Source organism: Adiantum capillus-veneris, chromosome 25 (assembly GCF_014529385.1).
Source record: "Adiantum capillus-veneris isolate H3 chromosome 25, ASM1452938v2, whole genome shotgun sequence".
Classification (NCBI taxonomy): domain Eukaryota; kingdom Viridiplantae; phylum Streptophyta; class Polypodiopsida; order Polypodiales; family Pteridaceae; genus Adiantum; species Adiantum capillus-veneris.
This window is the reverse complement of record NC_140955.1, coordinates 86,584,946-86,611,198: the sequence shown is the minus strand read 5'-3', so window position 1 is coordinate 86,611,198 and position 26,253 is coordinate 86,584,946. Positions and strand designations below refer to the sequence as shown.

Here is a 26,253-nt window from a genome sequence, read left to right as displayed (position 1 = left end):
AGAACTCAATTGCAAAAGAGATACAAGGCACACTTGATTCACTTGGTGTAAGCAAAAGAGGATATTCGGCTGTACAAAAATCTGTCTCATCCAACTTTGTTAAGAAGGGAATAAAATCCAAACTTTTACCATCAGTCTCAAGTAGGGCTAGAAAAATACATTTTTCCTAACCGAACAAAATAAGGGGAAACTATAAATTCTTCCGGTTTTTAGGTCAAAATTTGAAGCTTTTGCTGGTAATTACACTAAAACTTGTGTAAATTTGCTGGTTTTCTTAAAGGCAAGCTCAAAATCTAACCGGGATTTTATAATTTCAATCGGTTAAAATACACTAGACCCCGGTTTTTTTCTAACACCGGTCTCAAGTGTTTGGAAAGAGAGGCTTCAACTTAACGACGCACAGGGAGAATATCTTGGACAGCCCTTTCATATTAAAGCAACTTACAGTGGCCATGGAGCAAACATGGCATATGATGAGTTCAATAATATTTTTATGGACCTGCAGATGTTGCAGAAGAGAATGGTGGAGTTTTACAACATCACATTTGAAGAGTCACGAGGGGTATTACATTTGTGTTGAAACTGGATGAGTGTGAGCTTGTTAAAGAGAAGAAGCTAGAGAGTATTACTATTACTTTAATGAATAGAGCCCTCTCAAAGTGTCCCAATGATGATCCTTTGTATTTTAGTGTTCAATCAGAATCTAACATATGGTGGCTTGGTGCTTTTGAGGTAAGTGAGATTCTTAGCTAAGCTCAAATGTTCACATCTACTTAAGTCTCATTTATTTTGTGTTGCAGGTAAAGAAAGAAGATCATGAGATTCTATATTGGGTGTTCCATCAAACTAATGTTCCGGAGGTGATTGATCGACAGACTAACTAGGGAGAGGTACTACATCTAGATGGAAGGGGAGACTTTCAAGTTCAGTGGCATCTTGCAGGTGACCTCAAAACATTAAAGTGCATGTATAATTGTGGAATGGGTGCAATGGCAAAGTCATCGTGTTTGTTCTGCATGGAGCCTGCAAAGGTCATGGACCCAAAGTGGTGGAGAAAAGATCCAACATGTCACATTGAGGACCCTGCTTTTCGATCGGTTTTGAAAATACCACTTGTGAATGTCCACATCTGTACAATGCATGCCCTTTGTAGAATTGTGGAGAAATTGGTCTACTTATATATTGGGTTTGCTTGGAAAATCAAGAACTCAGCAGAGCGGCAAGTGGCCATGCAGTGCTTAGAATTGGTACTGTCATATATGGGGCTTCATGGTGGCAATGTGAAAATCCAGCGGAATGAAAAGAGATCAACTGCTGAGAAGGATGTCCCATGCAAACCATCCATCGGTGGGGTGGAGGCACGGAGGTTTTTATCTAAACCCCAAGGAATACGAGATTCGAAGCTAACAAAACATGGAAAAATATATAACACATCTTATGTTAGCAAGGTAGAGTATCAGAGCTGGAAAAATCTACATATTGCAGTCAAAGATCAAGAACCAACTACTCATAACGCAAAGGCTGAGGTTTGGCGATCAATAGACATGCTATTTTTGATGTGCGACAAAGATGACTGGTCACAAGGTGATATGAACAAGTTCAAGGAGAATCTCAACCTTCTCGAGAAATCATTCAAGATAGCATGGACAGACACCCAAATTACTCACTACATGGTATTATTGTGTATTTGATTCTCTTTTATGTGTAACTATGTGAGTGTAAAACATTCTAAGTAATCTATTTTCATATCCAACACATCATTTTCAATCATTTACCATATTTTATACAAAAGTATGGGAACCCGACAATATGGAATACCCAAGGGATGGAAAAGTCTCATTACATGGCGCGAAATGCTTATTTCAGGCACACACGACATGGTGGCCCTCGAATCAAGGCTAACAGTTTGAGAGAACTATTTGAATGGTTCTATCGTAGAATCATTCATCGAATGCAGACAAAAGAAGTCTTGGCCTCTTCAGCAACAACAACACAAGCCATCAGACATTTACAACAAAAAAAAGTTAAAAGATCAATGACATACAACAACTCCGGTGCTCGTGAAGGTCAACGAAGGTGGAGAGAGACAATGGTGTATGTGAACCACAAGTGGAGAAAGATACTGTGAGTAGATGACATTGTACAAAATTTAGGTAATACATGATCTTATACAATTGCTACTTGAAGTGTATCAAGATTTTGAAGGTTCAATTTTGTTTTTTGGCACATCACCCTTGTAACGAATCATGATATGTTTGCCATACTCTAAAAATTCATCCGGGTTTTGTCTGCCAAGAGCTAGTGCCATTGTTGTGTAAGTGTAGTAATACGCTGCCCGACCACCTGTATAGACCGGGTAGTAACCAAAACAATCTCTCGCAAACACTTTGTCCACAAGAATCACTTTATCTGCACTTTTGGGCAGCACGGGTCCACCCAAGAAGCCTGATAGTGTCTTTAATGTGTAAGTTGCTATTGTACCCTCTTGTGACATTCCATTGTGAAAAACTATTATCGGCGACTGGAAAAGCTTTGAAAGGTACTGTGCTAGGGCCGCATCCCTTCCACGACACTCTCGAGTCCGCCGTTGAAGGAAGTCATCCTTGTCAGCAATCCAAGACTGCACATATCATGTCTGAGTAAGTGACACAGAGAGAGAGAGAGAGAGAGAGAGAGAGAGAGAGAGAGAGAGAGAGAGAGAGAGAGAGAGAGAGAGAGAGAGAGAGAGAGAGAGAGAGAGAGAGAGAGAGAGAGAGAGAGAGAGAGTTACCATGAAGCTCTCATCCTGCAGAAAGAGGTTTTCTTGCCATAGGTCCACAGATGTAGTTGACCCCTGACCTGAATGGTTAAACCAATCCTCCACTTCTTTGTGACTTGTTGATGGTCTTAGGCTTTGTCTTATTGCTTGGAAGGTGGCTTCATCTGGTAGTGTCTCCTTGTATTTTACAGATTTCTCAAAGCATCTTCGGAGGCATTCCATTGGATTGCTGGATGTTTCCATTGCCTCATCATCACTACTATCCTCTGAAACAAATCCACTCCTCTCCTCTTGGACTCTGGAAATGATAGCCAGGGAGAAGTCCTCCCTTAAATAAAATATGCTTTGCACATCATGTAAAAAGATATAGGTCCTGTCTCCAATCCTAAAGTCAGGCAGAGTAGGCAACATCATTTGAGCATGCTTCTCAGTGAAGTTACTGATATCCAAGGGTAGTTTGATTTCTGTTGTTTTCACAGAGAGCATCTTACTTGTTTGAACTTCAATTGCCTCAACCTCAAGGTCGACCGTATCTTCAACCTCCTCGACTTCTTGTATGTGTTGTCTCCTCGCATTCTTCGTCTGGTGTTGCATCCTGCTCCTCTAACACCTCATCAGGATTTTTCATGAGGAATCCAAACAGGCTGTTCAGGTAAATCATAAAGCCAAAGGATTCCTGAATAAGTTTGCACTCTTTTTGGTGCAAAGGGTAGGCCGAATGTCGGCAAGCAGGTGGTAATTCCCTATACTTCTTCAGTCCCTGTCCTTTTCCACCGCAGTCATTTAAATGAACGACAATCATACTGGGCAGAACAACCCTCCCTACCTACACCATCAGTTCAAATTGATCTCTATAGGGCTACAAGAATTCATTTTGCTGAGCTAAAAGGTCTTCAATATTAAATTTTGGGTTAAACATAGAATGAACTAGATCATATTTGTCTCCAGCACCACATAGAATGAACTAGATCATATTTGTCTCCAGCACCACATAGAATGAACTAGATCATATTTGTCTCCAGCACCACACGATGCTGCAAAATCGAACAGCCTCTCATTAGTTACAGCTAGGTCTTCCAGAGAAGGCACATCCTCTTTGGCTTTACCTTTACTTGCACAAGGACTGCTTGCTGGGAGATCTGCATCATCTGAGAAGTCTATATTCCTCTTTCTTGTATTTTTCTTGACAAGTACTGTAGAGGATGAGGGACCCTTGTAGGGTGAGGGATCCTCTTGGCCTACAGACCTCTCTGACTCATCTTCACAAATTGACTCTTCTTGATCAAAGTCCCGAAAAAAGTCAACAGTTCTTTTGGCAGAAACGCTAAGCAACTGAGCCTGCAAAGGCTGGAATCCTGGCACAAGCTCTCGGTCCGATTTTAGTCTCTTCTGCCTACTGGACCTTAATCCTATTCATTAGGAAACATGTCAAGTCTTTGTTCTATCTCTCTCTCTCTCTCTCTCTCTCTCTCTCTCTCTCTCTCTCTCTCTCTCTCTCTCTCTCTCTCTCTCTCTCTCTCTCTCTCTCTCTCTACACTTATAACGGTTACCGCCGCCGGCGTCCCACGTGGTGATTAAAAAATAGAATGTAGTGTGCATGATACCGCACGTGCGGTCATTTAATGGGCCCGGATACTTTAGTACGTGACATATAAAAGGGATGAGAGAGAAAGTGAGACATCGCGAGAGTCAAAGAGAGTGAGAGAAAGAGAATTCGAGCCTCTGTCTGCGTCTCCGACAAAAAGCACGTGCAAAATATAGTAGGCTTCGCTTCTCCTACGAAGGTTTGGCCCTCTCTCTCTCTCTCTCTATCTCTCTCCAAAAGGTCGCGTTGTGCCTCTCTCTCTTTCTCTCTATCACCATCTTTGTTTCTCAAAGGTCTCTCTCTCTCTCTCTCTCAGTTTCTTTTTCTCTCTCTTTCTCTCACAGTAAATTTCATATCTCTCTCTCTTACACACACACACACACACTCACTCACTCACACAGAACCTCTCTCTCTCTCTCTCTCTCTCTCTCTCTCTCTCTCTCTCTCTCTCTCTCTCTGTGTGTGTGTGTGTGTGTGTGTGTGTGTGTACTAAAGGCGCGCAGAGACAGTCACCTACGATTTGGATGTCTATTAGCGCGCCTTTAGTACTATGGAAACACAAGGAGAACGAGTGAGAGAGAGGGAGTGTATCTGTGTGTGTGTGCGTGTGTGTGTGTGTGTGGTTTGGTCTGCTTTGAGAGAGAGAGAGAGAGAGAGAGAGAGAGAGAGAGAGAGAGAGAGAGAGAGAGAGAGAGAGAGTCTGTGTGTGTGTATGTGTTTGTGTTATAGAGAGAGGAAGGAATAGTGGAGACACTGGGGAAGCGGAGAGAGAGAGAGAGGGAGATAGAGAGTCTTTCTGTTTCCTTTTCACTAACGGCGCACAGAGGTGTATTTTGCGGTCAAAAAAATCTTTCACTCGCGCCGTTTGTAATGGGATAAGTTTTGGAGAGAGAGAGAGAGAGAGAGAGAGAGAGAGAGAGAGAGAGAGAGAGAGAGAGAGAGAGAGAGAGAGAGAGAGAGAGAGAGAGAGAGAGAGAGAGAGACTCTTCTATTTTTATACAGTGGAATGGCTAGAACAAAGGCCACTGCAAGGAAGGCGGGCAAGGGACCAGGGTTAGCAGCTAAGGCAAGTAGAAGATCTACAACCCCAAAGAAGAGACCTGGAAAACCAAATAAAATTTTGAAAGGTCCAAGGGTGAAGAAGTTACAGAGCTGCATGGGACTTTTTAGAGAAATCAGGAAGGCACAAAAATGTGTTGATTTGTGCATACCAAAGCTGCCCTTTCAGAGGATGGTGAGGTCCATTTGTGAAGAAGCTACCTGGGGAACTAAAAGGTGGAAAGTGGTTGCATTGATGGCTCTACAGGAAGCAGCAGAGGACTTCCTTCTTGAGGACTTCAATGACATGACCATTGTAGCAGCCCATGCCCACAGGGTGACTATAATGGACAAAGACAGTGAGACACTAAAAAGGGTAAGGTGGAGGTATGACAAACTTCTGGTCCCCAATGTCTGCAGGGATAAGAAAATGAGGGAAATTTTGCTATACCCCCCTGAGCTATTGCTACAAGTCACAGTTGTAGATGTCACACATGATGTTAATACAAGGGCAAGGGCAGAGACGGTTGCTCGCCAAACAGAAGACATGAGGGAAGCATAGCTTAAGGAGAAAGAAAAAGTAGCAGTGGAGTCCCAGAGGCAAACAAAATCCAATGTGACCCTGTCCATAGATGCAAGCAACAAAGAAACTCTACTTTCAATGAAGGATGGTTTGCTTGCAGAGATACCATTTATAGATGGAGCCAGAAAGCTGGCTCTGGAAAAAGTGGACATTAATATATTGCTGAATCCAGATGCTCAGATCTCAGATACAATTATCTATGCTTGTCTTAAGTAAGTGTTAATATTTCGCTAACTTTGAAAACTCAAATGATAGGTGTACTAACTCAGGTACACTCCCTGTAGTTTGATCAAAAGTCAACTTCCACGGCACACCCACACGGAGGTGTTTCTTCTTGATCCACAAATCTCAGTGTGATTATTAGACAGAAGAACAATCCATCTGGAACATTCGAGAGTTGGTTTCTCCACTGTGCTATGCTGGAAGTAACTGTCATCATCTTTCCATATGAGAACAACCATCACTGGAGTCTCATATGCCTTGATGTTGAGCAGCCAGCAGTGTGGGAGTTCAATTCAATAAAAGAAACCCACCCTGAAATTAGGTTGTAAGTGTTATGTATCAGAAAGTGTTTCTTATAGATATCCATGTAAATTTGAAAGCCTCAAGCTAACATCCTGATACTCCTTTGTGCAGTTGTATAAAGAGGTTGTTGCTTGCTTATGGCAAGCTATGTGGAAGGTATGAACTATACAAGGCCCCAATCAAAGATGTACCTATATAAAATCAAATCGATGCAAATTCTTGCGGCTGGAGATGTCTTCTCCATGCAGAATATGTCCTGCAAAGCTACTTTGCATTAAAACCTTTCATGACTAAGGTAGCCATTTGGCAATGCATTCAGTCAGTTTTGGTTTTCTTTATACAAGACTTCTCACCATGTGGTCTTTCAATTTTGCAGAGTATTGTGCAAAACTACACATATGATTATTTGCAAAGATATCGGGTAAGTCTAATACAACACCTGCTCACTATGTCGAACCCCAGAGAACCTGAAGATAGCGGCTTGGATGACCGCACAATTGATATGACAATACATGACGAGCCACCATGACAAACCCCTGCATCAGATACAGTGGAATCACAACGGGCCGAGGGGGTCATACCAACCGAAGATGAAAGAGCCGAGGATGAAGAAAGGTCAAATGAGCATATGCAAGGTGCTAGTGTACAAGCAGAGGGGCTTATGGAGGAGACAATGAAAGAGCCAAGTAGGCCAGTGGAGGAGCCAAAAGTGCCCATGGATGAAACCCTGGATGAGGCAAGGATGGATGAGGAAAGCAGGCCTACGGATGAGAAAAAGGATATGGATGATGCAAGCCGTCCAACGGAGGCAGAGGAAAAGACCTTGGAGGAAACCGTGAATGAGGCAGAAAGAGCCATGGGGGAGACCCTTGAGGAAGATGAGAATGATGACTACGATGATGAAGCTAAAGCAGAGGATGGCAACAATGAAAACAACACTATAGAGACCCAATATGGACCCTTGCTACTTGTAGATACGGTTGTTCCGGTAATTTCTATTCAAGTATGGAAATTATGTTCGAATTCTAACTACTTATATGTACTTGTCAACTTTTACAGAGGTTGATTATCTTGGACATCAATGGATTGCTGTTGGTGCGCGTACCTCTGGGTATAGCAGACCCCTTTGAGGATTTGCAAACATTTCGGATGGGAACTTGTCGAGTCGTGGTTCATCCAGGAACTAAAGAATTTATTCAGGTTCTTCTTCCGCGCTTCAGAGTTACCGTATGGTCTTCAATGCAAAGGCAAAACTTGTCGCCAGTAGTTACAATAGTTTGCGGTGTATGCGGCGCTCATACGTTAGATTTTGCCTTTTTGTATGATCAAAGAAAATGTGTTACCGTCGAGGGCCACTACCACCCTAAAAAACCACACTTACCTCTTTTGTACAAATCGTTAGATGTACCCTTTGATGCAAAGACTACACTACTGATTGATGATACTCCTGAAAAGGGAGAACTAAATCCGCCAGGAATAACTATCTCACCACCCTCTTTTGAGGGGCATACCTTTGATTTTTACCTTGAAGACATTTTTAATTCCATACTTACAGAAATTGTATCTCAGTCCATTGTTCACGGACGAGTTTGTACTTTCTAATGAAATAAGATGACTCTTCTATCATGTCTTTGTCTTGCCTAACATTGAGAGAGAGAGAGAGAGAGAGAGAGAGAGAGAGAGAGAGAGAGAGAGATGTGGCAATGGCTAAAGAAATGTGTTTCAAGAAAACTTATATTCACTGAGCACAATTGACAAATGAGCTCAAAAAAACTTCATGTATTGAAAGTCATTCGTATACACTTGGGTTCACAAGAATCTCTGTTACATTGACACTATTTCAACCCGACCATCCAACTCTTTGCACAAAATATCTTTTTCCCTATGCCGCATCAGCTTACGGCCAGCTAGGAAAAAGGAAAAATCTGAAAGGTCCCTGTCCATTGACTCTTCAATTATGTCGCGCCGCAACTGCAGAAGACTTCATAGCTCCCTTATTGTAACCACCAACATTAGGCCAAGCTCTTTATTAAACACTTCCACATCCACAGCAGGATTATCTTCCAAACCTGTAGAAACCTGTTCCATAGGAATGTACTTACATCTGAGTATTTATGATCGCATATACCAAAAGGAGACTAACAGTGATTGGCTTGCAATAATGTACTTGACAACTAGAGTGTCAAGCGCGACCTCACACCATATGCCAATCTCTTCCTTTACATACCATCCTCTGTCAAGAAGTTTGTCACAGGATAACTGCTGAAATGACTTGCACTTGAACATAATTTTTGTAACACGTATATTGTAGTTATGAAACAACTCTATGAACAGTGCAGCAGGACAAAAGTTTGCAATTCTAACCAGTTTGGTGGGAATAGAGCTACGTAGAGACCTCTGTATATCCTTGTAGAGCTTACTTTGCATTGCCTCCACCATTGTTTCCTCAGGAACTGGCCAGTCCACAGTGTTCCAGTCGGTTGGCAGAGGCACTTTCACCAACATGCCATTCTTATTCCCTGGGCAGAGTTGGTAGAAGTGGTCATAGAAAAATATTCCTTCATCAGCCAGGCTTTTGCTGCTTCTCCCTGAATACTGTAGAGAACCAATGTGGGCATGAACGACAAGGAAGAGGCCTATTATGCACTCCACAGGCTCCCATCACTCATAAGAAGAGGGATAAACATCTGCAAAATATATAACAAGAGCTAAACTGAGAGTATCAATAAGTCAAAATGACAAATCTAATGTAGTTAAGATGTGAAGAATGGAGCCATTGCTCATAAGAAGAGGGATAAACATTCCAAAATATATAAGAAAAGTTAAAATGAGAGTATCAATAAGTGAAATGGCAAATCAAATGCAGTTGAGATGTCAAGAATACTTACAATTGCAACGTGGTTGATGTATATCTAACACATTTCCACCGTTTGCTATCACGTCTGGATGGGTAAAAACATGCTGAACAAGAACTTCCTTTACAGATATTTTGTCGATTTCAACTTTGAAATCCAACACTCTTGCCTTCCATGCTGAGCGGTAAACATTGATAGAACTAGACCTCTTAGCTCTTCTTGGTTGCATGAGGACCCATGAACCTTTGTTTATGCTTTGTCCAACCCATTGGTTATCTACACTTATTGAACTTGATATTGTTATTGAGGATATGCTACTACTTGGCATTCTAGGCAAAGTGCATGTGTTGGTAGTTGGTGTGAGAGACCATAAACACCTAGAGCTTCTTGGGCGAGAAGACATGGAAGCCATAGCTCTAAGAGAAAAGCTTTAGGGGAGGGAGATTCACTTTGAAAGCATCCTAATGGAGGGAAAGTGTTTTAGAATTCCAATATCTTGTGCGGGTTTAATGGTCACCCTCCAGTACGTTAATGACCATAAGAGAATATCAGCAGTGGGACCACACATGCACCTAACAGCTCGGTAAAAGCAAAGAAGTTACGATGCCACAATCCTAGATTCGTGAAAGTTTTTAAAATATTTTCCTATTTCTTGAGTCTTTCCACGTATTTTCCTACGTAACATAGCCCTCCTACTCATTGGACGCGCTCTATTTTCTTTCTCCTTCATATGGCCCTCCAAATGACCTCCAAATTTCCTAATGAAAGACGGTCCAAGAGACATCAACAAAAAAGACACAACCATCTGCAGCAGAAAAAGATAAGGCCAAAATAAACATTGAAGAAGATCATCCTCGCAAGTCAGTGTTACCTTCGACAAGCCCACATCAAAGCTCAAGCAAAGCCTCTACGTCAAGAATGAAAGCTTCAACAATGCAATGGATCCCTAAACAAAAGGTTTTGCAACGTAAATCTCCATCGCAGCAAAGTCTCCAAAAGAAGCAAACAAATGTCAAGCAGGTGTTGGTATCCAAGGAACACATTAAAGTCAAAGATCCAATTTGGATACACTCTCAAGAACAATCTCAACAACAAAAGGCGACAGGGTGGGTGGCCTCAAATGATGTTTGGGCCAAAAAGCCCAAGGTAAAGGCATGGAACTTCTCACCCTTACAAAGAAACCCCAGAAAGAACAAGCCGAGCATTCAACACAAGACAACCAACTCAACTAGGAGAAAGAAGAAGCAAAAGAAAAGAGCTTCAAAGAAGCAAACAATTCAACAAATATGGGTACCAAAGTCAGAGATTTATCAAGCTACCCAACAAGGCCAAATGAAGACAAAGAATAGAATGGTTCCTGTCAAGCTACTTGAAGCACAAGGATTCTATGAAGGTAACACCCAAATATGGTTACCCAAAGTAGTTTCTCAACCTAGAGCAACTAAGACCAACCAAGTAGCAAAAGACCCCACACAAAGACAATCAACGACAACAAAGAGCCCATGGAGACTAAGCACAACCAAGGGAGAAACAACCTCAAAATGGATCCCTCGTCTTCTACTACAAAAGAAAGGCTTTTACAATGGTAATAGCCAAGTATGGATACAAAAGCCTAGTGTCCATCAAGTCAAGGGAGAAACTCATGAAGCAAGAACAAAGTGGGTCCCAAAACCATTGTTGAAAACTCAAGCTCCTCACAAAGAAGAAAAAGTAAAGGTACAACAATGCGGCCTCCTTACAGAACATCCCATGCAACAAAAGAAGCTAGAGGAGTCAAAGTATGCCAACTTACTTGAAAAGATGGTGGCATCCATAGACCAAAGCAATGATAGAGGCATTAATCTCAAGAACTTATGGCATTGGGTTTCAGGCCATGAACAGGTAATTCCAAGTCGCCATTAAAAATACATGACATAAAAGTCAAGAGTCGGACAGTTGAGCCACTAAATGAGCAAGGCATTAGTCCCAAAGCTTCAAGTAATATTCTCTGTGGTCTAAGAGTCTTAGCTATTCTAGGTACTGCTCAAGGTGGAGGAGTTGAGAATATTTATGTTGTGTCGCTCATGCTGGTATAGGTGATCATAAGAGTCCAAGTCTATGTATTTAAAGTTTGGTAAAGTGAAGAAGAGAGTCCAAACGACACTCACGCACTATGCATAGTGAGTAATGAGTGGAGAAGCTTCAACATAAAAAATCCCTTCTTGGAAATGTGGAAGCTATTGAGATGTATTTGGATATCACATGTGCTACATTTGTTCCTTGAAGCATACGACAACTCATTTTTCACACCACATGATTTTCTTGAAAGAACTATTGTGTGCATATAGAGTGTCCCATAATTGGCACTTGCATTACGCACTCTTACTTTATTTCTCCCAAGCATTGACCTTGCATGAACAGGTACTCAACTTCCAAGTGTTCAATCCCAATAAGAGAGTATGACAAAGGCATTTTTTCCCACTGGGTTTTTTCCTTTGGTCATTCAGGTTCTAGACCCTAATTTAGAAACACCCATCACTATTCTATGGTATATATTCCTTCCATCAAATGAAACCAATAAAGTATTTGTTACACGATCTTCAAAGAGATAAAGTGGGGCCACATTGTTCTCAACTACGCTTCGACAAGAGCAGCTCTTATCTTCAAAGATACCAACAAATCTCTATTGACAAAGTGGCAAAGAAAATCAAATTGGAGATGCCAGTGCACACATGTCAAAGTCTCAAACATTTTGAGATACAAACTTCAATAAAAAGTCAACTGCACCAGGAGGCAAAGTATCCAAAGAAGCAGGTACCATCGACCAACTGCACAAATGGAAAGGTAAAGCACGATGTGTAACAACATGCACAAATGCCTCGTCCACAACATCCAAATCACAAAGAACACATGTTCATCAATCAAAGGAAAATGGGCACCCCATTTGAACAAGCAAAACATGCCAAATATAACTCAATCAAGGAAGGGGGGATTCTCATCAACAAGAAGACCAGACTACAAATGGTCGTGTCAAGGGACGACAGGAGCTAGGAAGGGGGGAGTGTTTGGAGGTGATAACAACATACAAGTTCCCACCTAGCCAAGGCACGTGTTGGGTCAGCCAGCCAAAGTTTTGATGCGGTCACATTATTTTTCCGATGTTTAATACATCAAATCTTGTAAAAGTCTAATGACAATCGTCTATGTCAAGTCTAAGTCAAAGATGTAATTTTTCCAATGATGAATGTAAAGGTCCATGAGAAGTTGGCCCGCCAGCCACTTTAGAAAGCCCTAGGTATATAATACACTAAGGTTAGTGTGAAAGGGGGATTATTTTTGGAAGATAAGTGACTATTGCGTTACGCACAGAGAGCTACCTCTTTGCTCCAACTTGTAATCATCGCTTCTTTGGCTACGGTAATCCAAATTCAGTTTTGTTTCTTGCATTGTGTTCCTCTTACTCCACTCTTTCATTCAAGTGTAAGCATTCAAGACTCGGTGAAGGTTTCAAATGCATCCGTTTAGGCCTTAAATCGATGTTTTGAGTGTTTATATGCATATTTATGTTGTTTTGACCCTAGGAGAGGCTTTAGAGACCCAAAAACGACCCTTTAGGGTCATAAGTTTACTGTTTTTTCATACTTTGGGACGAACGATCGCGATCCATGTACCTCCCCAGAATGCTGTGACAGTGATAGGATATGTTCTTGATAGTCCCCTGTAGCTTCCCTTCAAGTTTCGTGCAATTCCAATATGATTTGCATGGTGAACGGGCGTGATGACTATAGAGCTGTGTAGAAGGACATAGGCATCTTACTTAGCTTTAGTGCGATTGATTTTCTTGTAGAGTTAGTAGTTGCATCTCTTCGAGTTCACTCATTAGGGTTGACATCCTAGTGAGTTTCCATGCCTCATCCGAGTCGCTTTCCTGGTATTGATATTTATGTTGATGCCTGAAGGCTATGCTATGGACGTCCGTCGCGGTGACCCGCAAACAATTACACAAACTGGTACAAGATGCTGATGCAAGATATGTCTAAATTGGAGTCGATGGCAGCGACGAGAACGACGAAGACGATGGATTTGTTGAAAAAAACGCTAGTTTTGTTGCAGTCGTACTACTCAAGAAAAAACATTTCTTTGTTGTTTTTTTATTACTGAAGAAAAACGCTGCTTTGCTATTGGTTTTACTACTGAGAAACCCTGATCCGAAAGGCTGAAAACGCTGATCTGTAGGGATTGAAATCGTTGACCTGCATGCTTCACAAATGCTGGACCTGCATGCTGAAATCTCTGATGCTTAGTGTTGAAAACGCCAGGCCATCAAAGCTGAAAATGCCAGGGTATAGGGAGTCCTTGCTTGAGAGAGAGATAGGGAGACGCGTGCTGCAATTCAATTGCCTGTGCACTTTCTTGATCTTCTCCCAGATAAGCCTAGCGCTAGGTTTGCTTATATATTACCTTAGCAAAATTTCCCTACCGAGTTCCCAACAAAAGTCACTTAAAAATAATAAGTGAAAAATGTCAAAAATAGGGAAAATAGGTTTTATGCACTGGAAAATGCTCCTGATGGTTTCTGATGGTTATGCCGATGATCACGCTGTGTGCAACCAGAGGATATGCATCTACTCTAAGTGCCTGGGCATGCATGACCTGCGAACAGACTCACAAAAGTGCCAGAACACTTCCTAAGCTAGACTGACTGGACTGACTGAACCCTTGTCATGAAGTAGCCTGTTGTAACAAACTGTTGATGTGTCAAAGCCTAAAGAATGGAGCCAACTGGCAGATGGGGACCGAGGGGCCTAAATCCTAAGAAGAACAAGTAACAGAAGAAGAAGTCCTACCAACTTATGGGGACCCCGTTTGATGGGGCCCCAAGTGATCGACATAAAGGATTAAAATAAAGCAGGACCTGCACACACACACAAACTGATGACGTGGTAGATTTTCGAAAATTGCACTGACATGATGACGTGGCAGGCTCTACGGATTTTTGCGTTTTGCGCTGGATGATGGCGTGGCAGGTTGTACGGATTTCTGTGATTTACGCTGGCAACTTTTTGGCTTTGCTTTTGGACCAGATGCTTTTATGTTTGAAGGCTTTTTGCTGTAAACTACTTTTGGGGCCTAGGGCCTTTAAATATGAGGTTAGGGCTCATTCTCTGGCATGCTTCATGGAGAAGGTGTAGATTCTGGAGTATCGGCTTGTATTGAATTGATACAATATAAAGAAATACAGAAAGGGACGCCAAGGTTTGGGGCCAATACTCTCTGGGATGGAATTCCGCCACTCCGTGTCTCGTGTGGTCTCTCTCTTTAAGTTCAGTCGTTATTGAAGTGTTAAAAGTCTGTTCAGTCTGTTCTTTTCTATTGGCACGTGGTGCCCGTCTTGTGAAACTTGTCCACGTACACATAGGGTTAGATGTGTCACGTGACATGCCGGTTAGAAGCTCTTGTACTTTTTAATGCTGGAGGAGGAGGTACCACATGGGGCATCAGAGTGGGTAACATGTAGTTCAAAAATTGTTGAAAACTTTGCAGCATCGAAAGATTCTACTGAGGATGCCGCGAAAGAAAGCTTGTTGAGCAGAAATTGCAAATATTTTGCTGAATCCATGAATCTTAAGTCTTGGGTTCTTTATGGCTTATGCCCTGTAAGACACAGCGATGAAGACGGGAGTGCGCCCGATGCGTGATAAAGTAAGGGTGGGAGTGGCTAATGAGTCCGGGGTCGGAGGCCAAATATACCTAAAATAAAATTCCAATATCTCTGTCTGCTCTTATGTAGGACCGGTGTGATTTCAGAAAAGCACATGCCTGATGCTCTGATACCACTATCACAAGACGCACACCACGTGCCAATAGAAAAGACATACTGAGCAGACTTTTAGCACTTCAATAAACACATGAGAGAGGGAGACACGACACGCGACACGAAGTGACAAAATTCCACCCCAGAGAGTATTGGGCCCAAATCTTGGCGTCCCTTTTGGTATTTCTTTATATTGCATCAACATAGTACAAGCTGGTACTCCAAACTTTGCACCTTCGCCAGGAAGCATGCCAGAGAATGAGCCCTTAGCACATATTTAAAGGCTCTTGGCTTGAAAAGAAATTATAGTGAAAAGCCTTCAAAACTCTTGTCATCAGCCAGCGCAATTTTCAAAAATCTCCGTACAGCTTGCCACGTCATCATGTCAGTGCAATTTTTGAAAATCTTCGTACAGCTGCCACATCATCAAATTTTGCGTGGGTCCAGATTTATTTTAATTCCTTTATATCATTGGGCGCCCATCAGACGGGGTCCGTATAAGTTGGTAGGCCTTCTTCTTCTATTACTTGTTCTTCTTAGGGTTTAGGCCCCTCGACCGACATCTTCAAGTCGTCTCCCTTCTTCAGGGCTTTGACACGTCAGCAATTTGTGACACCCGCCTCTTGAAGCACCTGTCAAACATGTTTGGGAAGGCTATATTTTGGGTAAGATATGTTACCATATACATGTGGTAGTGATGTATGTGAACACACTAGGACCGCCGGGGCATTTTTTCCCTCTTTAGGAGGTTTCTTCCCCCGAGCATTGTATATACGCCCATCACTCTAGGGCTATCTATCTTTCCATTGCACACTAAGTAATACACTCTCTATTGTGTGTCTTGAGCTTCCTTCGTCTTCTCCAAGCTGTGTGTGTGTTTCTCTGCAACCCTAATTCCAACAATTGGTATCAAAGCAGGTTGCGTCCTCCCGGGCTTAGTCGCCACCTGCTCCAGTACACGCCTACTCACTTACTCCGATTTCAGTGAGCTTTGACGAGCATTCGCAGGTCGACAAATATTTCACTACAGGCAGGTCTGCACAGGCAATTTTGTCATTTTGTGCAAAAATTTTGTTAGTGCCGTTTTCTGCATAACAGGTGGCTTATAGTCTTGTACGGTTTGTGCTATATAGAAAGTGTTGTTCCCGCTCCGTTTCTACTGTTTTCGAGCATTTTTCACATCAGGTGCAACATTTATCATGGCTGACAACAACAACATAGATGTGTTCAAGATGCTTGCTGCTGAGGACAGGTTGGATGGGGACAACTACCCTATGTGGGCTTATATGATGCAACATGTTCTTATGTCAAAGGGCGTCTAGAACATTGTGCAGGGCATTGATGTACGTCCTAGCTCTGAGGATGTAGGCGATATTGAGGATGTTGCAAGTCTTACTGCAAGGATTGCCACTATTAGAGTTGTTTTGCCTACGACAGAACAAGCTCATTGGGATGTTAAGGATGTGCAGGCTCATGCATTGATTGCGTTGTCTGTGAAGCGCACCATTGTTCCTCACATCCATTCAGCAAAATCTGCAAAACAGACTTGGGATATTCTAGCAGGTCTTTATGCAAGCTGCAATGAGGCTAAAATTGCTTTGCTGCGTAAAGAGCTGGAGTCGAAGATTATGGATGAGGAAGATGATATGGACACTTTCCTTACTAGTGTCAAGGATATCAATGAGCAACTTATTTCTGCAGGAGAAGTCATTTCAGACAGTTCCCTTGTGCAGATTGTTCTTGATGCCTTACCAGATTCTTACTAGACTTTTTCTAGTACTTAGAGACTTATGACACAAGGAAATCCAGAAGTTGTCAAGTTTGATGCATTATGCACATTGCTGTTGCAAGAGTCACTTTCCAGAAAAAACAGGACTAGGCATCGTGCAGTTGAACAGGCTTTTATTGCTTCTCAAAGAAAGGGTGGTAGCAGCAATGCAGTGACTTCTTATGGTTCTGCTGCGAGTGGAAAAACTTCTGTTCCTAATGCTTCTGCTGGCAGCACTTTGTCGGGCAATTCTGGTGACAAGGTCAAAAAGAAGATGCGTTGCCATTATTGTAAAGCTAATGATCACTTGATCAAGTAGTGTCCTAAGTTGAAGGCAAAAGAGGCTAAGAAGAAAGAGGGTGGTTCCACTGCAAATGCTGGTTCCACTACAAATGCAGCCATTGTTGAGACTTCTGTGAAAGGAGACTGTGTTGCTGATGTTGATGCAAATTGGGCTTTTAGCGCAGAGTGCACTTACAATCTTGCTGTTAATGATGCATGCTTGTCAGTTGCTACAGATTCACATGTGTGGTATTTTGACAGTGGTGCTACAAAGCACATTACCTCACATCGTGAATTGTTTACCTCTCTCGAGTCTGTCCCTCATGGGAATTCTATCACTTGTGCCAACAATGCCTCTTATCCAGTTCATGGAGTTGGAAATATTGTGCTCATTGTTGCTAATGGAAATTCCTTCACACTTATTGATGCACTTTATGTACCTGGGATCAAAAAGAATCTCTTGTCTGTATCCGCACTTGCTAGACTTGGACTTGTAGTCAAATTTGAGGATGATAGATGTACAGTTCATGATCTCAATTTTGGTGATGAAATTGTTGCATCTGGCCTTTTGTGCCATGGGCTGTATAAGCTCACTTTGTATGACAAGTGTGGACAAAACTTTGCAAATGCTGTTGCAGATTCCAGGGCTATTTTAGATGCAAAAATTTGGCATGCACGTTTTGGTCATCTGAATTTTGCTAGTTTGCTGCATTTGCAAATATCTGATATGGTTGCTTCTTTGCCACCTCTTGAAGCACCTGTCAAACATGTTTGTGAAGGCTGTATTTTGGGTAATATGCAGTGTTCTAAGATTCCAAAGGATGGTTCAGTTCAGGCCACATGCAGGTTGTAGCTTGTGCATAGTGATAATTGTGAACCCATGCAAACTCCGTCCTTGGGCAATTACCTTTACTTCGTGACTTTCTTTGATGATTACTCCAGGCATGCATGGGTATTTCCACTTAAAGCAAAGTCCGAAGTTTTTATGTGCTTCAACAAGTTCTAGCTATGGCTGAAAATGTCTCCAAATGTACTATGGGCACCCTCTGTTCCGATCGAGGGGGGGAGTATATGTCTCATGAATTTAGTGCATTTCTTGCTAGTCGTGGGATAAAACACCAATGTACAGAGCCTTATACACCTCAGCAAAATGGTGTTGCTGAGAGGAAAAACAGGTCACTGACGGAAATGGCACGATGTATGGTCAAAAGTCAAGCTTTGCCGCATTCTTTTTGGCTTGAGGCCATCATGTGTGCCACTTATGTACTTAACATGTGTCCTACGAAAGCTTTGCAGTCTATTACTCCATATGAAGCATGGCATGATAGGAAGCCTTCTATTGAGCACATGCGTGTTTTTGGCTGTTTGGCATATGCTTTGGTGCCACAAACACAGCGCAGAAAATTGGATAATAAGGCTGTCAAATGTATTTTTGTTGGTTATAGTGCTGAAAGCAAAGGTTACAGGTTATATCATCCGCAAACAAAGCGTATTCTGGTTTCTCAGGATGTAGTGTTTGTGGAAGATTCTGTTCAGCCCTTGCTGTCATGTACTAGAGACAGTAATGTAAGTTCACAGGACATTTATGAAACTTTGTTGCCTCTTTTCAGTGGTGGAAATACGAATGTAAGTTCCAATGAGGCAAATCTACAGCCTGTGTGGGTTTCTAAAAATGTTACAGATCAGCCTATTACTGATGCAGATGTACATGATGTACTTGATGAGGAAAGGGCTGAAAATGAGCAGGCTAGAGGTATGCCAAAATGGCTGGTGCACACTTTGCGTGACAGTAAACTGGATGCATCTTTGTCTAGCCCTACTCGTTCAGGCTCTCGCCATGCATCTTATGCATCAGATTGTTATGCTTTGGCTGTGTCTAGCTTACATGATGTTGAGGAGCCTCTGTCTTTTGATGAAGCATAGAATTCAGAAAATTGGATGATGCAATCAGAATATGGCTACCATGGTAGCCATCCAATTCAGAAAATTGGATGGCTACCATGCAATCAGAATATGATGCACTTATAGAAAATGACACATGGACTTTATGTGATTTGCCTCCTGGCAAAAAGGCCATTGGTACGAAGTGGGTTTACAAGTTGAAACGCAAGCCGGATGGTGAGATCGATCACCATAAGGCTAGACTTGTTGCAAAGGGCTATGCACAGCAAAAAGGCATTGATTATGAAGAGACTTTTTCTCCCACTTGTCGTATGACTACTGTGCGTTTTCTATGTGCATTGGCAGCTCACTTTGGTTGGGATGTACATCAATCAGACATTAATACTGCTTTCTTGAATGGTGACACATTTGAGGAAGTTTATGTAACGCAGCCCCGAGGTTTTGTAATAAAAGGACAAGAGGACAAAGTGTGAAAATGTAAGAAGGCTTTGTATGGGTTGAAGCAATCTCCTCGTGCTTGGTATGAGAAAGCTGACACTCATTTGGTTAAACGAGGCTTTCGTAATAGTCCAACAGAAAGCACATTGTATGTAAAGTGTGAGGGTGATGTAGTTCTCATTGTGGTTCTTTATGTTGATGATTTGCTGATCAGTGGACCAAATGAGAGACATATTGCTGAATTTAAGACTAAGTTGAATGCTACTTGCAAGATGAAAGATTTGGGGCTGTTGCATCATTACTTGGGTATACAGTTTAAGCAGTGTAATGGTGGTATTGCCTTGTGTCAGAAAAGTTACATAGAGACATTGCTATGTAAGTTTGGACTTGAAGATTGCAAAGCTTTTGCCACTCCCATGGAAACAGGTTTGAAGTTGAGTCTACATGATGCTGGAGATCCTGCTGATGTCACTCTTTACCAAACTGCTGTTGGCTGCCTCATTTATGTATGCAACACGAGGCCAGATATTCAGTTTGCAGTCTCACAGGTCAGCAGATTTATGCATAGCCCAAGGTGATCTAAGCATTGGCAGGCTGTCAAGAGAATTTTCCGCTAGCTTAGTGGCACTTTACATCTTGGCTTGTTTTATCCCAAGGGGGGATCATTGCCGCCAGACTTATATTCTTTTTCGGACTCAGATTGGGTTGTTTTTTGACACGTGAGTGTCCACAAGTGGTTTTTGTTTCATGCTTGGAAGTTCATGTATATCATGGTTGAGCAAGATGCAACCTACTGTGGCCACTTTGATTTGTGAGGCTGAGTACAGGGCAGTCTTCACAGCTACGGTTCAGTGTGTATGGCTCAGACGCCTTATGGTGGCTGATTTGGGTGTTGGACAGGACACTGCCAACACTATCTACACTGACAGTCAGAGCGCATTGGCAGTTGCGAGGAACCTAGTTTTTCATGCTCGCACAAATCACATTGAGGTGCATTACCACTATGTCAGGGAGAGGCTCTCAGCAGGAGAGATCAACTTGGCTTATGTGCCAACATAGAACAACCTTGCAGATCTTTTCACAAAGGCATTGTCTCGTGAGAAACTTGAAGCTTTCCGCAAAGCTTTGGGCTTACTCCCCTCTGTGGACTGATCATGTCCTCAAGGCATGGCACTTCCCTTTACTCATGTACCAGCTCTCGTTCACCGCATCACTCCAGGGGGGATTTGTTACCATATACATGTGGTAGTGATGTGTCTGAACACACTAGGACCACCGGGGCATTTTTTCCCCCTTAAGGAGGTTTTTTCCCCCGAGCATTGTATATAAGCCCATCACTCTAGGGCTACCTATCTTTCCATTGCACACTAAGTAATACACTCTCTATTGTCTTCCTTGAGCTTCCTTCCTCTTCTCCAAGCTGTATGTGTTTCTATGCAACCCTAGTTCCAACAAGATACAGCGTTCGAAGTTTCCAAAGGATGGTTCTGTTAGGGCCACGTGTAGGTTGCAGCTTGTGCATAGTGATGTTTGTGGACCCATGCAAACTCCGTCCTTGGGCAATTACCTTTACTTCGTGACTTTCATTGATGATTACTCCAAACATGCATGGGTATTTTCGCTTAAAGCGAAGTCCAAAGTTTTTATGTGCTTCAAACAATGTTTGGCTATGGCTGAAAATGTCTCGAAATGTACTATGGGCACCCTTTGTTTTGATCGAGGGGGGGAGTATGTCTCATGAATTTAATGCATTTCTGGCTAGTCGTGGGAAAAAACACCAATGTACAATGCCATTATCCCACCAACGTACAATACCTTATACACCTCAACAAAATGATGTTGCTGAGAGGAAAAACAGGTCACTTACAAAAATGACACGATGTATAATCAAAAGTCAAACTTTGCCGCATTCTTTTTGCCTCAAGGCCATCATGTGTGCCACTAATGTACTAAACAGGTGTCGTACAAAAGCTTTGCAGTCTATTACTCCATATGATGCATGGAATGATAGAAAGCCTTCTATTGAGCACATGCATGTTTTTGGTTGTTTGGCATATGCTTTGGTGCCACAAATACAGCGCAGAAAATTGGATGATAACAGGTGTCGTACGAAATCTTTGCAGTCTATTACTCCATATGAAGCATGTCATGATAGAAAGCCTTCTATTGAGCACATACATGTTTTTGGATGTTTGTCATATGCTTTGGTGCCACAAACACACCGCAGAAAATTGGATGATAAGGTTGTCAAATGTATTTTTGTTGGTTATATTGTTGAAAGCAAAGGTTACAAGTTGTATCATTCGCAAACAAAGCGTATTCTGGTTTCACGGAGTGTACTGTTTGTGGAATTCTGTTCAGCCCTTGCTATCATGTACTAGAGATAGTAATGTAAGCTCACAAGACATTTATGACACTTTGTTGCCTCTTTTCAGTGGTGGAAATACCAATGTCAATTCCAATGAGGCAAATGTACAGCCTATGGGGGTTTTTGAAAATGTTACAGATTAGCCTATTACTGATGCAGATGTACATGATGTACTTGATGAGGAAAGGGCTGAAAATGAGCAGGCTAGACGTATGCCAAAACGGCCGGTGCATACATTGCGTGATAGTAAATTGGATGCATCTTTGTCTAGTCATACTTGTTCAAGCTCTCGCCATGCATCTTATGTATTAGATTGTTATGCTTTGGGTATTTCTAGCCTACATGATATTGAGGAACCTCTGTCTTTTGATGAAGCACAAAATTCAAAAAATTGGATGGCTACCATGCAATCAAAATATGATGCACTTATAGAAAATGACACATGGACTTTATGTGATTTGCCTCTTGGCAAAAAGGCCATTAGTACAAAGTGGGTTTACAAGTTGAAACGCAAGCCGGATGGTGAGATTGATCGCCATAGGCTAGACTTGTTGCAAGGGTTATGCACAGTAAAAAGGCATAGATTATGAAGAAAGTTTTGCTCCCACTTGTCGTATGACTACTGTGAGTTTTCTATGTGCATTGGCAGCTCATTTTGGTTGGGATGGACATCAATAAGACATTGTTAGTGCTTTCTTGAATGGTGACATATTTGAGGAAGTTTATGTAACGTAGCTCGCGGTTTTGTCAAGAAAGGACAAGAGGACAAAGTGTGCAGATGTAAGAAGGCTTTGTATGGGTTGAAGCAATCTCCTCGTGCTTGGTATGAGAAAGTTGACACTCATTTGGTCAAATAAGGCTTTCGTAACAGTCCAATAGAAAGCACATTGTATGTAAAGCGTGAGGGTGATTTACTTCTCATTGTGGTTCTTAATGTAGATGATTTGCTGATCACTGGACCAAATGAGAGACATATTGCTGAATTCAAGGCTGATTTGAATGCTACTTTCAAGATGAAAGATTTAGGACTGTTGCATCATTACTTCGGTATATAGTTTAAGCAGTGTGATGGTGGTATTGCCTTGTGTCAGAAAAGTTACATAGAGACATTGCTATGTAAGTTTAGACTTGAGGATTGCAAACCTATTGCCACTCTTATGGAAACAGGTTTGAATTTGAGTCTACATGATGCTCGCGATCCTGCTGATGTCACTCTTTACCAAACTGTTGTTGGATGTCTCATTTATGATGCAACACAAGGTCTGATATTTAGTTTGAAGTCTCACAGTTAACCGATTTATGCATAGCCCAAGGTCTAAGAATTGGCAGGCTGTCAAGATGATTTTTCACTACCTTAGTGGCACTTTACATCTTGGCTTGTTTTATCCCAAGGGGGGATCATTGCCGCCAGACTTACATGCTTTTCGGGCTCAGATTGGGCTGGTTGTTTTGACATGAGAGTGTTCACAAGTGGTTTTTGTTTCATGCTTGGCAGTTCATGTATATCATGGTTGAGTAAGAAGCAACCTATTGTGGCCACTTTGAGTTGTGAGGCTGAGTACAAGGCAGTCTTCAGAGCTACGATTGAGTGTGTATGACTCAGACGCCTTATGGTTGATTTGGTTGTTGGATAGGACACTAGCAGCACTATCTATACTCACAATCAGAGTGCATTGACAATTGCGAGGAACCCAGTTTTTCATGCTCGCACAAAGCACATCGAGGTGCATTACCACTGTGTCAGGGAGAGGCTCTCAATAGGAGAGATCAACTTGACTTATGTGCCAACACAGGACAACCTTGCGGATCGTTTCACAAAGGCACTGTCTTGTGAGAAGCTCGAAGCTTTCCACAAAGCTTTGGGCTTACTCCCCTTTGTGGACTGATCATGTCCTCAGGGCATGGCACTTCCCTTTACTCATGTGCCAGCTCTCGTTCACCGCATCACTCCAGAGGGGATTTGTTACCATATACATGTGGTAGTGATGTGTGTGAACACACTAGGACCGCCGGAGCATTTTTTCCCTCTTTAGGAGGTTTTTTCCCCTTGCATTGTATATACGCCCATCGCTCTAGGGCTATCTATCTTTCTATTGCACACTAAGTAACACACTCTCTATTGTGTGCCTTGAGCTTCCTTCGTCTTCTCCAAGTTGTGTGCGTTTCTCTGCAACCCTAATTCCAACATCTACTCCGTCTGTATTCAAATGAAAGCAGTGTGAATGAGTGCTCAGGCACCTCTCATATGACTTTTCATCAGGGGCAACAATCAGTAGGTGATTCAAAAGGCTTTTGGTGCTAAAAACTTTGAGTTGGTAATGCCTAACCTTTCAATTTTGAATTGAGCTCACTTTGTAAGCCTGGCTGGCAAAGGGATTTGTTTGCTTTACCTGAGTAAAGCTCACATAGGGCTCAATGGAAAACGACAACTAACAAACCAAATCACAGTTCCAAGGAAACATCACTAAGGCAAAGGGGTGCATAGTTAACAATTACTCTTTGACATTCCCTTGGACTATCATCAATGTAGATAAAGAATTGATGGAAGGGTTCTTGATGATGAGTAAGGTGGATACAAGCAACACTCTTCCAACAAGTCATGGTTCTTCGCATTGCAAACATTGCGTTGGTTTCTAGTCATGGTTCCAAATTGCACACAGCTGCAAGCAACTTTCATGCTTCTTCATCATCATCTTGTTGTCTTTGTCAATGTTTGATGAGCTCAAACTCAAGGGTTGTTCCTAGGTTCTGCATCAACATACCACGTGCACGGCCCACTACTAACTTGGCAATTATATCAGATTATCAACCTCCAATCATGTTCTCAAGCACTCATGGGCTTTCTCCAGCTTGCTTTGGTCATTGTCAACTCAGTAATGAACACCCCCCATGCACTGCCCACGGCTTTCACAACAACAGCGCCCGATCTCTTGCCTCCAACCACACAAGGAAAACAACAACGCACTCACCCTTGCATCGTCATGGAAGTCTTAGGGAACAACTCTATGTAGCTTCATCTCCTACACAAGTAGACAATTCGGCAATCTTGGTTGTACACTACTAGCTCCTCTTGAACTGCTCATGCATCCAGCGACGTCTTTACACACATATACACAAGCTATTTATATTGCCACACCCACAACTCCTGACATGCGGCATATATAGCCTCCTTGGCTTGCGTTAACCTTGCTTAATTCGATGCTAAGAGATCTTGGCCCGCTATGAATAGAGCCCATTTTGCTCCTAAAAAAGCTGACACAAGCCCGAGGCAGGTGATAGTAGATTTGCAGTTTAGATCAAGGGTTATGATTGTGCCAAGTGGCTCACTCTAGATTCACTGAGGAAAGAGAAAAGCGTCTTAGGGTCACCAAGTAGAGTGCTTTGTTAGCTGTGTGCGCATTGAATTGAGATTGAACAAAGTATTGAAAATTTGTATATGCCATTTCAACACTTCTCAATTGAAAAAAATTCGATAAGTTCTATTTTTTATGCTATTAAAAAATGAAGCAAGGAGAGGTGTACCTTGTAAAAATGGGATCAATCGTAGTGTTTCAACAAAGGTTTACCTTGTGAAAAACCACAAGAAGGGTTTAAGCTCAATGTTCTTAATGATACAAGATGTCAATGTTATTAATTGTTTCTTGTTCCATTTTCATGTTTCAAAACAAAAAACATGCAAGTCTCCTTACAGGGGGAGTTTGCATAGTCCTCCCCAATTTTAATAATACGAGGGAGTTGCCATTCCCACGATAGCGTATAATTTTCAGCAAGATCATTAACTGTGTTCTCAATGTCAAAAATCAAGAAATGGTAATGCTCACTCATCGTGTGATTGAATGACTAGCGTTGATTCACATAAGTTGCATTTAAGCTTCCGAATGACCGCACAACTAGCAACAAACATGATAATGGAGGCGGAGTGGACATTGCAAAGTCTAAAGCTGCGTTACCAATATGCACCTACCGCGCTTGAAATGGTCCTCTACCACTGTAAAATAGCCATCTCAACTCTTCCATACCAAGCCATCGCTACCTGCTTACCGAGCTCGACCTGCTTGCAAAAGAAAATTTAAATGTTGAAGTATTCACTTGTCCCAGATAATGGGAAATGAAATCTTTCAAAGCTGTTTGATAAATAACGTTGAGTTGGTAATGCCTAACCTTTCAATTTTGATTTGAGCTCACTTTGTGAGCCTGACTGGTGGAAAAGGGATGTGTTTGCTTCACTTGAGTAAAGCTCACATAGAGCTCAATGGAAAACGACACAACTAGCATACCAAATCACACTTGCAAAGAAACATCATTAAGGCAATGGTCACGCGGTGCATAGTTAACAATTACTCTTTGACATAATTGT

General features: G+C 42.0%; 1 protein-coding gene across 3 annotated transcripts; it reads right to left on the bottom strand.

The window, feature by feature from the left end:
• Positions 1–2,120: 2,120 nt before the first annotated feature.
• On the bottom strand, positions 2,121–25,990 carry LOC147425215 (uncharacterized). Of its 3 annotated transcripts, none has more exons than XM_086499912.1 (4): positions 25,861–25,990; positions 25,419–25,462; positions 2,771–3,024; positions 2,121–2,620 (listed from the first exon to the last, which is right to left on the bottom strand). In XM_086499912.1, exons 3-4 carry the CDS (start codon positions 2,999–3,001, stop codon positions 2,192–2,194), a joined length of 660 nt encoding a protein of 219 aa, XP_086356038.1. In that variant the 5' UTR covers positions 3,002–3,024; positions 25,419–25,462; positions 25,861–25,990; the 3' UTR covers positions 2,121–2,191. The 3 variants fall into 3 exon arrangements, 2 of the variants coding, with proteins under 2 accessions (XP_086356038.1, XP_086356039.1); XM_086499913.1 differs by lacking the exons at positions 2,121–2,620; positions 2,771–3,024 and adding exons at positions 8,254–8,568; positions 8,854–9,176 and having other exon boundaries at positions 25,861–25,970; XR_015186410.1 differs by lacking the exons at positions 2,121–2,620; positions 2,771–3,024; positions 25,419–25,462 and adding exons at positions 8,254–8,568; positions 8,854–9,176.
• Between the last annotated feature and the right edge of the window lie 263 nt (positions 25,991–26,253).